Here is a 12454-nt window from a genome sequence, read left to right on the forward strand (position 1 = left end):
ATGCAAAACAAAAGGGCAGGGGAAAACCTTTATGATGGATGATACATGATCTCTGGTTTCTTTTTACCTGATGCTTGCTTTCCAATGATTGCAGCTTGATGTAACGTCAGCTCAGATAAATCAATAGTTCTATCTTCTGTCGCTTTGGCTTCCAGGCTTCTGTATCTGAGTCTCACTTGAGAAAATTGAAAATATTCCTTGCTCCCCTGGGGCCCAAATCAATCTCCTCTGCTGCCTGCCTCCCTCCCTCCCTCTACCCTAGCTGCCCAGGCTGCCTTCACTGCAGCCCCCTCATCTGCTGCATCTACTCTGCACCTGCCTCCTCACCCTGCTACTGTTCTGGCCAGCTCATTACTCTAGATGGTCTTGATTTGGGACAGACAGACCTCAGTGCACCTGTGTGGTTCTCCTGACGGCCGGAGGAGCTTGTTTCCTTGGGCTCTGTGCCAGGCATCTCCTGTAGCTAGTTGCGGGTGTGTTGTCCTAATATGTTCTTGGATTTTGTGATGTTGTCTGTACCTACACAAAGACTGATAGGCTTGCATCCTTCTACCTGCAGAAGTTCTACAGAAACAGCACTTCTTTTCTCTTTCTTTTTTTTTTCTTTTTTCTTTTTCTTTAAACAGGATACCTTTCTGACAGAAGCTTTTTTAGCAACTATTTTCCAGACTACTCAAATTCTTCCTCTTTTCAATAAACATTGTTCTATGCAGTCAGCTTCTCCCGGTACCTATAAATCTCAGCCCCATGTGATTTTCTATAATTTTAGTCTTGGTGGCAGGATTTCCATAAATCTGTAAACTTGTGAACTGGAATCCAGTGCTTACACAGTGGGGTCATCCATACGCTACTTATATGTTAGGAGTGTCCTTTCTCTCTTCTAACATAAACACAAAATTACTAGCCTGAAGAAAAATTGCCGGCTTAAAAGCACTGGGGTGGGGTTTCCAGCAAATTGAATTCAATGTGGTAAATCCTTCAGTACTCATGTAGAATATGTGATTTAAATCTATGATTTAATACGATGAGAAGTACAGAGTCCAATGAAAAGCAAAGTCTTTTTCTCAAGGAATACAAATAATGGCAGTCTTTTCAGTTCTCTGCTTTTCAGATGTCTGGGATATGGAAAAAGTTTCCTGTGTTCTGGAGACTTAACGGCCCTGTACTATTTCAGAGGTAGTAAAGACAGTTTTAAGAGTTTGGACTTTAAAAATTGAAAAAAGCCCAAATATTTAAGTCCTAACCAGCACCTAAAATACCATATACTAGTATACTATACAATGTAAAGTAGTAGAATGGAAAGCGTGGTAGGAGCAGATTCTAAGCTAGTGCAAACTTTTCTTTTAAAACATAGATAGATAAAGGAAAAGGAAAACATGGGAAAGGTGCAGGTGCGGAGTTGAAGATGTGCTACCTTATAGCAGTAGAACACCTTTCCAAAGCAGGGCCAGAGAAGAACGTTGCTTATTCTGTCTCTTTTCTGCTGTACCGTGCAGTCAAAACTTCAGTGGGTGGAAGAGGGGCCTCTTCTCCCCTTTTTCCCTAGCTGAGATCTGTACAAAAACTTACTTCAAAGTCCATTTGGATTTTAAAAGAGGGAGTTTCTTCTGTTTGCCTTTGTGTTTTTAAGAATATTGTCAGATGTTCACTGTTTTGCCTTTCTGAATCTTTTTTTTCTGTGTTGTTATATTTCTTGTTCTGTTGAATTTTAGCATTTGTTTTCTAATCTGTGCGTTAATTGAAGTTTCAAGCAAAGCAACCCTTAGCTTATGTCTAAGCAAATAAAGTTACTATTCAAAGATGTTCTAGAAAAGCTGTTTAGATTATTTTGGATTTCCATAGCAACCATGATGTGTTTTTCCTTGCTTTATCCACAGGATCTACATGTGAAGGGTTTGCTGTTTCTCTTACCTTTATATTTCCCACACACACACTTTTAAATATAAACATACTTCTAGCAAGGCTCAGCATAAGCCTTTTCTGCTGTTTCATTTAGACTTCAATGCACTAAGCATGGTATCTAGGCAGATATGTCATTCTTTTGCATGGGAAGTATTTTGCGTTCTTGGATCATTAAATGTCACTTCGCATCTGTTTCAGTGACAACATTTACGAATGGTTGTGGAAATTGTTTCTAAGATTGTTTAGACATGCTGTAATAGAAGACAGAAGCGGGGGAATGGTAATGGTAGTAACACAAAGTAGTTAGTGTACTTGTACCTTGGGAGTGGTGATGGCTAATGAAAGAGAAGCCTTTTGCTGCAGGAGCGGAAGCACTTGGGTTTGGATTTTGCTGCCTTTTGACAGAACTGAGTATACCCAGGATCTTCACCAGCAGTTAACATTCAGGTTATGGTAACATACTGACTTAGTCATTAAATCAGCAAAGGCTGTTCTTCATGTAGGATAAAATAACAATCCTTAGCAATGTGATGTTTTGTGAATAAAATTAAATTCGTGGTGGACCTAAAAAGATGTGTCACATAAGGCAAAATGTAAACATCTGTGATAAATTTATTTGATACTGGCCTGCAGTATCTCCTTCTATTCAGAGAAAATTGAAACACTATATTCCAAACAAATGCCCTACAGCAGTAACTCAGCAATGTTATTTAATCTTTGTTTGCCAGCAGATGTGAGCTACCAGTGGGTTGTTTTAAAATGTGTTATACAAAAGGTCAAGCTGGATTATTATGGTCCCTGCTGCTTTTTCAGTTACAAATTAATAATGAATGATCTTTAAAATCCTTAGACATGGTGTATAGAGGTTACTTGGAAGAATGTGTACTTCACTTTAAGTTGCCTCCTCTTCTGATTATATTTCAGCTACCCTAATGATATTATTTTTTTAATTGTGCTTTTTTTTCACCTCAGGTAATGATTTGGGCCCACCTTCAACTAAGGCTGCAAACAAGTTTGAGGGGATGTCTCAGCAGTCAAGGTAAAATCTCTGAATATGAAGGCAAAGATGCAAATGTATCTAAACAGAACTAATTTGTAAACTAGAGAAAAATTGCCTTTCATATGAAGTAAAATCCTAGCTATGTTTCTTCATTAGTTTTATGCATGCCTTACTACCATACAAATACTTTGGCTTCATTGAGCCTCCTACGCTTTGTTCATAGCTGTCCATACACAATTCATCCTTTGAGTAGGATGGACAGAACAACTTGTACCAGAATCTATCTACCGCTCCTACAGAAGTGCTCTCTGAGCTGCGGAATGTTGCCTCAGACTACAGTCCAGCAGGACAAAAGTTTTATTTTCATGTCTCCTGGCATTTTATTTTATCTGCTTCAGCGTCAGGTCTTGTGCCTGTAGCTGCAGAACCGTCACTCTGAGTACGGGCTGGCATCAAAGACAGCTCTGTAAGGGAGAGAATTCTTCTTGGTCTTCCAGCTTAACTGTTTTCCAGTCTGTCGAGCTTACATGCTGACACACAGTCATATCACAAACTGCTGTTAGCTCGTAGTTTATCAGGTCAATACATTACAAGTCACTTTTTCAATAGCTGAAGTAGTAAGGATAGCCATACCTCCATGTCACTGAGTGTTTCACTGAGCGTTACTCCTTCATCTGCGTTGTGATTCCAAGGTCCCGAGGTTCAAAATATGGTAATTCTAATGAACATGTGCCTCAGGCGACGTAACAAGAGGCCTTGCATGTCCACCGGTGTGTGTGATGTGGCCATGGCTGGCGATGGAAGTGTAACATCACACCAATCACAGTAGAAGGTGTGTAGGCAGTTTCTGGACACTCCTCAGTTTGTGATCAGGACAGGCAGTGGAAGTGGTGCTGGTATCACAGCTGACTCACCATGTTTGCTGAATCCATCCAGGTGGCACTGGGTATTCAGGGAAAGGGTGGTGATGTTCTACAGCACAAAGAGCTGGTCCTGTAGTTGCTGCTTGTAAGGCAAGGGTAAAAGTGTGGCATTCTTGCTTCATGGCATGAGGTAAAGGTTGAGGTAATTATTTATTGAATTAGGATTGAGCTTGGCTGTTCTTTCATTTTTCTGTCATGATATTTTTTGACTATTTATAAAAAAGGTAGGAAATTAAAAGTCTTTCGTCATACTAATTTTGAAATGTTAGCTTCAGAGGCAAATAATACCAGATCAAGGCTGTTGATGTGGAACTCGCTCTGCTCACTTGAATATACTCTAGCCATTTCCTCACTCATTTTATTTTGAGTAATCATTTTGATGTGATAACTGATATTTGATTATTTATTGCTTGATTGTTATGCCTTAAATCAGTTGGCTTTCTTCTTTTTTGCCCCAATCCTTTTCTAGAAAAGCAACTTGTGTGTGTTTTTGGTGGAAAAAGTTTGATAGTTTTTTGTTGAAACTTGTAATGTTTTGTCCTCACATGCCATGTTTGCAAATTTGAGCCAGCCTGGTGGTAATTCTGAAAAAAATTGTCTATGACAGAAAGCATAGATAGAAAGTTTTGGCAATATGCAACTATCTCAGATTTTTATGCTGTAATTAAATTACAAGTGTCCTGTTTGTATTCTATGAGTAGCTAACTCGGCTGTAACACAGGTTGACAGAGTAAAACATGTTGTTTCCCCAGAGTCATCGATATTTCCTTGGAGTAGCAGGGACTTTGTCTCCTAATGCAGCTGCAGTTTGTATGTCATACAATTATCGTGCTTATGCAGTAGGCTACAAGGCATAAGCTCAGTCCTGGAAAACTTCAAACCAGACATAAAGGACAGACTATGTTTTGGATGCTTCAGTATAATTACTTTGAATTTTCCTTAAAGTTTAGGATATAACCCACTGAGCTGGTCTTTCAGCTTCACTTACTTTCAGAGTACATTTTTGCACATTCCATAGTTCATAGAATAAATCTGCCTTGTAGCATCAAAGCTGTGTGGGATATCTATGTCTTTTTCTCTGAAAAAAGCAGTTCATTCTCTAATAGTGCTTTGAATTTTGGGATTGACTCACAGACAAGATGATTATACAAAAGAAGGAAAATAAATGTGTATTTTATTATTTTTGAAATTGTGGATGTGTCGAGGGGAAAAGTGAGAAAGAAAAAGTGTGTTTTGTAACAGTTGTTAGCACTAATAATTCACATCTGTTGATTTAGCACTGGGACTGCAAAGACTGCACTTGGCCCTAGAGTTCTTCCCAAACTACCTCAAAAAGGTAAGAGTTCTCTTTATTCTCATAATGATATCTTTCAAATATGTGTGAAAGTAGATACTTGCTTTAAATATATGGATCTTCTCAGTAAAAGTTTTATTTCTAAAAGGCCACAAACCATGGAAGTTTAGCAAAACTGAAAGGATTTTGGAAGATCGGGAGGGGTTTTATTAAACTAAAAAACCCAGTCAGATCTATGGAACATAAGGAGGGAAACAAACAAACAAACCAAAATAAAACCAAAACCCCAAAAACTAATTGAAGCTGGAAGAAGCCTCAGGTCTCTGATCCAACCCAGAAGAGATCAGCAGGTCCAATCCACCGCTCAGAGCAGGACCAACTTTGTGACGTGAGAGCAAGTTGCTCAAGGCCATGTCCAGCCGCGTTCTGAGTATCTCCATGGATAATCACTCTGGGCTTCCGTTTCTATCTTTGACCACTCTTGTTGGTAAATTCTTTTTTTTCTTCCTAATACCCCTAAGTCCAGGTTCCTGATACCCTTGAAGCAAGTTGTGTCTATTGCCATGTTTTGGTGATCGGGGTTGTTGTCCTTATAACTACTTTGACAAGAATAGAGTACTGTTACATGCTCGCTTATGTATCAGTGACAGATTTGCTGAGAACATCATCCCAGTGACCACCTTACGGCTATTTCTTTTTGGAAATGTGGGGTTAGTCTCTCTTCAAACTCCTACAGCAGGTTTTATTTATTTTTCTGAGTTCTTGCAGAAGTTGACTATAAAGTTGAAAGTAGACCCTACCTTGTAGCTCTGTCTGATGCAGACTGGATTAAAGATACGTTGTAACTGAGTGGATGATCACTATAGAGCCTGAAGATCAAGCAATGATGCCTGACCAAACCTCTGAAGCTAGATGACTGAGAGTGCAGATAATTTTAACAGAAAATGCAAATGTGAAATTCCAGCTTTATTGATTATTATGACATGGTATTATTATCCTTTGAAAGAGACACCAGTGGCGCAGTAAGGTACCACTGTAAAGGAAGTCAACACTTCCTTGATATATTATATAGGTGAAAATTTAAGATGGGCTCAATCAAAGCATTTTGATAAGGGCTACGATCAGTTTTTTCATATCATTTACTTAAGCCTGAAACCAATGTGGATGATCAGTGCTTGTACATTTGCTACTAGGTAAGTCTAGGAGACAAAGCCATGTACAGGTATCAACACAGACTTTTTTTTTTTTTAAATGGGGCATCTGATAGTAGCTATACAATTTCTTTCATGGAAATTACGCAAAGTTTTCTTTTTTTTTTTGTTATAAATAACCAATAAATATAGCATGGAAATGTTACTGCAGTAGGTGATATTCAAGGCGACGGTGGTCGCTTTCATGGTAAAATTTTGGCTGGTAGAGTATGATACTAAAACAATGCTGAGTACAATAGGAAATGATTCCTTCTAGTCAAAATATGTTCTTTTCATCATGGGTTGTAACTTTTTTCACTCCTGTACCCCCTTCATCTGTTCTAAATAGGGTGGTTTGGTTTAGGGTTTTGTGGGGTTTTTGTTGCGTTCTTATGGTTTTGTTTTTAAGGCAGATTTCTGTCAAGTTTTCTTTCGGAACTTGGCAGTAGAATCAATACATGACACAGAGAAAAAAGCACTTGAAAAGATATATTCAATTTTCTTCCATAAAAATCTGTGAAATACACATTTTAAAACTTCTCATGTTTACTAAATTGTAAATTTTTATAATACTGTTGGATTAGGTTTAGTTTGAATGTCTATAATACAGGGTTTTATACACTGTATAAACATATATATTCACTCACTCTCTTTGAGACTTTACAGATACTAATCCTGAAACTCAGGGTTTTTTTTAATATGGAGTTCAACTGTATATATGAATAATTGTCATTTCAGAGAATTTTCATTGCAGTTACATGAGTGGGTTGCAAAATATGTCTTATATTTGATATTTTTTATTTTAGGTCCAAAAAGCAATCACTTTACATCATTTTAAGTAGCTAATCTCTATATTTCGTTTTAATTAGTCGATCCATAAATTGACACCTAGTAGCTGTTAGATTAAGCACTTTTGGCCTCCAGGAGGAGCAATGAAATGAGACCTCAGTGAAAGAGGGTTACATAAAGTCGTATTATTTAGCATTTTTCATAGACTAGGAGGACGTATTGGCAGTTCTTGGGGCTCGGTGAACATGTGGTCATTTACACAATTACGGTTTTGATATGTGCCCAAGTCCTTTAATACTAAAATGAGATTGTGAAAAACTATTCTTATGCTTTTGTGTTTTAGTGGCACTAAGAAAAATAGAAACCAGTCATCATCTTTCAATAGATAAATCCCATCAGCACACGGAAATCTTTCAGAAGCCCTCATTGTCCATCGATATACCACAGAAACCACAACCTGGAGACTTGCCCCCAAAGCCTCTGCCTCTGGAATTAACTCAGAAACCTCAAGTGGGAGATTTACCTCCAAAGCCTGGAGAACTACCCCCAAAGCCTCAGCTAGGAGACTTGCCACCAAAACCACAACTTGGAGACTTACCTCCAAAGCCGCAAATGAAGGACCTTCCTCCAAAACCTCAGCTAGGAGAGCTGCTGAGTAAAACTCAAGGTGGAGAAGCATCACCTAAGCCTCAGTCCTCAGAGGCAAATCAAAAATCTCACTCCTTGGATCTTTCTCCAAATGTACAAGCTAGAGACACCGTCCAAAAGCAAGCATCTGAAGAGTCTAATGACATAACACATACCCTGCCAGAAACCCCTGTGCCACTTCCCAGGAAAATAAATATGGTAGGTATTATGCCAGCTAGCTGAAAGTACCCATGGGCAGTTTTGAAGGTACTGCAGAACTATCTGTGCAAAAAAAAAAAAAAAACACCAAAAAAAAAAAAACCAACCAAAAAACCAAACAAACAAACAAAAAAAAAACCCAAACCAAAAAAAAAAAAACCCCACCAAAAAACCAACAACCCACCCTTGTGCTATGTACACAAAGCAACATAATGTTATGGGCTAGGATGGGGCTCTCCTTGTGCTCCTAAGCAGCTTCAGCAAATGGTGGGCATTTACAAGGCCTCTTGCACGCTGGAACAAATACTAGTAATGTAAAACGATAGCCTTGGGAGCATGACAGCCTGTTTAGATTTATTAGGGAACTCAGACATTTTTATCTGTGCCAGTTGTAATTCTGAGTTAATTGGTGGTTTTCTCTGTTGTCTTTGCTCACTGCTTTGTATGCCTTAGATTACTAGAATATTTATATATTTGACTTCTGTAATCTTTAAGAAGGGTTGTTAGCACCTGTTGTGAGATAAAAAAATTGAAGTCAACTGTGACAGACTAGTAAATGCTCCTGTCGTGAGTATTTAATGTCAGTGTACTTAAGTGGTTAACAAAGGTTCACATACATATTGCTGAAGTGGCAAAACTGATGTTACTGGATGGTGTGTAGTAGCAGAGTTGGAACTATAACTCGATTCCAAGTCTCCTTGTTCAAACCCCAATTCGTCTTGTTCATCTTGCTAACCAGTGCAGTTTCTGTCCAACGGAGGATTCTTCATGCATATGCATATTGAAATAATTTTGTGAAACTCCAGAGCTCTCTTAAGATTTTCACCATTAAGAATACATCAAAAATGAGATGGTTTTGCTTGTCAGATTGGCTATGCAGAGCACTTATTTAGAAGTAAATAAGACTTCCATTCTTGTAGTGAAAGCAGAGAGTCTCCTTTCTGTTTGTCTGAGGACACTCTTTCTCTGGAGCCATTACTCTGTCCTGGAGTTGCCTGTAAACTCCTACCTGGACAGAGAACGGCAGGGTTGTTGCTTGGGCTTCCTGAGTGTTCTGGAGGTTACATAAAATAGTGGAGGGATCTGGTCAAAAGGTGGCTGCAACTACAGTTTGTTGACTTACGTACTTTTTAATGTCCAGCATCATAGGCCTGCTTAATCTCAGCTATTTCTCACTTTATTTAGAAGGAAAGAAAACAAATAGTGGATTAGTTGTTTGGTTGGGGTTTTGTTTTGTTTTCTTTAAGCTCTCACCCTCCTTTACACAGAAAAATTGAGGGAAAAATCGGTATCCTTCAAATTCAGCCATTTTCACATGTGCAGTAAATTAAATAGTTCCACTGTTTTGCAGTGGTATGATATATATCTGTGATAATTACTTTCCAGTTTTCTACAGACACGTCATGGCATGCACACTTATCTCTTCTTGTTCACTGCAGTCTTTCTTGCTCAAGTAATAATGTGCAAGAATTCCTCTTAAATGTATCTTGCCTCCATTTTCATCCTCTGGCTACATCCTTTCCGCAGAAACTGGTGAAGTGCTGCATCACAGTGCAACAGTAAGACCCCTGAGAGCAGACACTGGTACTTGTGGGTGCTTCACTCTTGGGTGTGGCTATTTAGCCACTAAATAGATGAGCGCAATGTTTTTAATTGGAAGTTTTAGCAAATCAATTGCTCAGAATTCTTAGGTTAAAAATTATTAATGCTGTTAATGTATAAGGACTCAAAAGGGTATTTTTAGAGAAATGAAACTTGCTCCGAGTGCTTCTAAAGTCACACAGAGAGCTTGAGTGTTCTTTCGTGTGTGTGTGTGTGTGTTTTCTATAAAGGAGACAAAATACTTTTTAAACAAAAAAAGTGTTGAACATAAATAAGAGTACGGAGGGATTATTCATGACCACAGCAGCTGATTATTAGTCAGTCTTAAGCATAAAAGTCTCTTCTTAATATGTAGTAATATTGGATACAAGGAGTTGGGGGCGGCGCGGCAGAGGGTATTTGTTATATAGTTACAAATTACATTTCTGGAATTGCTTCTATTTCTTTACACACCAGTGCCCCAAACTGTGTTCTGGAAAATATATGCTCTCTTTAGAGGTATCCTTCTTTAAACTTTCCCAAGATTAAATACACCTCAGTCCTGAATTCGGCTTTTTACCACTCTCTGAAGTGAAAGGAATAGAATATGAAAATGTCATCAGTGGTACGAATCTGAAGGAACAGGAGCAATGGCTGTAGTTTTTCATGTGTTCTTACCAGCTGAGTTGCATACAGTTATCTAAGTATAGAGGAATTTAACTTTATTTAGTCTTTATTGAATGAGACAATTTTTATCTGGCAGAAGTAGTTGCTTCCCTTCATGACTGGAGAATTGACTGGAAGTGCTCTTAGTTTGTAAAGGTTCTCTGGAGTTGAAAGCTGAGGCTGTCCCCAAATACCCATTCATATTGAATTCCAGTCCCCAGTGATAGCTGAGATTCTTGCTCAAATTAGATAAATTTGTTTAAAAAGAGAAAGCATTATTTGAAGTAACTTCTTGCTGCAGCAAACCCTTGCGGCAAAAAACCCCCTTTGATCTCATATGAACTTCACTTCAGGTATTTCTGTTCGTTTGCCTTGAGTATAGGGGATTTTTACACTTCAGTTGTTAACTGCTTTGTCCCTTAGATGCATCTGTAATTGTTATTTTTATGTACCATGCGTTTAGTATCAGTGCTCTTTGCTGTGTCTGTTCAGTCGTTGATCTGCAGGGAATTTTTTTTTTTTGTCAAAACATGGAGGAGTTTCAAGTGGGTAGGGTAATAGCAAAGAGAAGGCTCCCTAGGAAATTTCCTCTGTGAAGTTACTTTTGGCTCAAATTCCTCTCAGCCTGCTGACTTTTCCTTCATGGCCCTTCTGCTTCTCATCTCCTTGTGCCTTTCTTGGTTTTTTGCATTCTTGCTACCGACTGCTTCTGTTCAAAGAAGGACCTGTAGTTTTGGAAGAAGTGTGTGTATGAAAATACAGGAATATAAAGTTAGCAGGAGTGTTTTGCTGTGAATATTGCTTCCTTACCCTCTTTGGAAATAATTTAAAGCATTTTCCTTGCCGTAAGAAACATATGTTTGGGGAGGAGTCCACGGCTCAGGCTTTTTCATATGAATTAGCAGTATGCAGCAAGGTATGACCTAGAAAATATTTGGACTCAGAACAGTAGAGGATATCTGTTGTGAATTATCATCACAAAATAGTACTGAAAATAGCCATCTGAAATTAAGATTCTTCTAGTAAGAAATTGCTAACATTTTGGATGAAAAAAATCACACAAAAAATAATTTCAAGTCCTCTAAGGAGATCTGAAATCAAAGGATTTCCACTAGATCCAAAACCAAAACTGTAAGGAATACTGGGATTTCAAAGCAGCATTTTCCTCAGCCCTTACCTCTCTTGTAACATTCAGAGGAGACTGGCTTTCATTTTCTGTTCATGGTGGCTTTTTAAATGAAGCATGTATTAAAGGAGAAAGAGGGCGTTTGTGGACTGGAACAATGTAAAGCTGCTTCCACTGGTAAAGGAAGTTTAAACAACATAGGTAACCTAAGCTGTGCGCTACACGTTAAAGTCCCTTGGGAGTTCTGAATCTTGGGAAAAAGAAAACCTACATCTGTGTAGGCATTTTTTTTTTCCTTAATATCCTTGAAGGAGATTTTTGATTTTATGCCCCTGACTGCAGGGAAAGCAATTTGATAGTCTTCACCTTCTTGTAAAATAAAACGTAACTAAAAGGCAAAATGAGTATCAGATCTGTTTTCACTGTTCCTCATGTCCCTCATCTAAAACTTCATTCTGTTTTTAGGGGAAAAACAAAGTTAGGCGAGTGAAGACCATTTATGACTGTCAGGCAGATAATGATGATGAGCTCACGTTTGTTGAAGGAGAAGTAATTATTGTAACTGGTGAAGAGGACCAAGAGTGGTGGGTATGTATCTTTTCCTTTTAAAGGAAAGCCTCTTATTCCAAATTGGGGTGGTGGGGGGGGTGGTGGTGGTGGTTACTTGGTTTCTGGGTGGTGGGTTTTTATTTTTTTCGTTTTGGGGAGGGATTTTGTTTTGGGGAGGGTTTTGCCTGAGCTAACATCCAGCTCTTAAACCCATGTTAGAGAAGACCCCCTTTCTCTGGTAGGTAGGTGGGGTCTGGCTCTTCCTTAGAGTCTGCCAGAAACCTTCCTGACTAGGTTTGGCTTTATTACTGGCTCATAACAACATGTATTTACATGTGTCACTCTTTGTAATGCACACTAACCTTTCATTAAATGAAGAAGTGGTGCGTGGTGATTTTTACTCCGTTTAGCATGCTTACACCCTTCATGAAAAATGAGAGATGTAATTATCTTTAGTTCACCAGAAATGTGAAGTTATACCTACAGGGGTTGCTGGAAATCGGAAAAACTTTCTAATTGGGGCTGTAAGCTGATGGCTTTCCTCTTTATATGAGAGGTAGTTAACACTGTCTTTCCCTTCTTCCGTCC

The 12454-nt window shown here is 38.5% G+C and overlaps 1 protein-coding gene across 8 annotated transcripts in view; it reads left to right on the forward strand.

Annotated features, from left to right (window-relative positions):
- ASAP1 (ArfGAP with SH3 domain, ankyrin repeat and PH domain 1) overlaps positions 1-12454 on the forward strand; it is a 161977-nt gene that overhangs the window by 145205 nt on the left and 4318 nt on the right. For all 8 annotated transcript variants that reach the window (XM_055798532.1, XM_055798530.1, XM_055798533.1 and 5 more), the window contains 4 exons: positions 2875-2941; positions 5103-5161; positions 7442-7944; positions 11783-11905. In XM_055798532.1, the coding sequence (XP_055654507.1) occupies positions 2875-2941; positions 5103-5161; positions 7442-7944; positions 11783-11905 (752 nt within the window). The remainder of the gene's footprint in view (positions 1-2874; positions 2942-5102; positions 5162-7441; positions 7945-11782; positions 11906-12454) is intronic.

The sequence above is a fragment of the Falco peregrinus genome, chromosome 3 (genome assembly GCF_023634155.1).
Source record: "Falco peregrinus isolate bFalPer1 chromosome 3, bFalPer1.pri, whole genome shotgun sequence".
NCBI classification, from domain to species: Eukaryota; Metazoa; Chordata; class Aves; order Falconiformes; family Falconidae; genus Falco; species Falco peregrinus.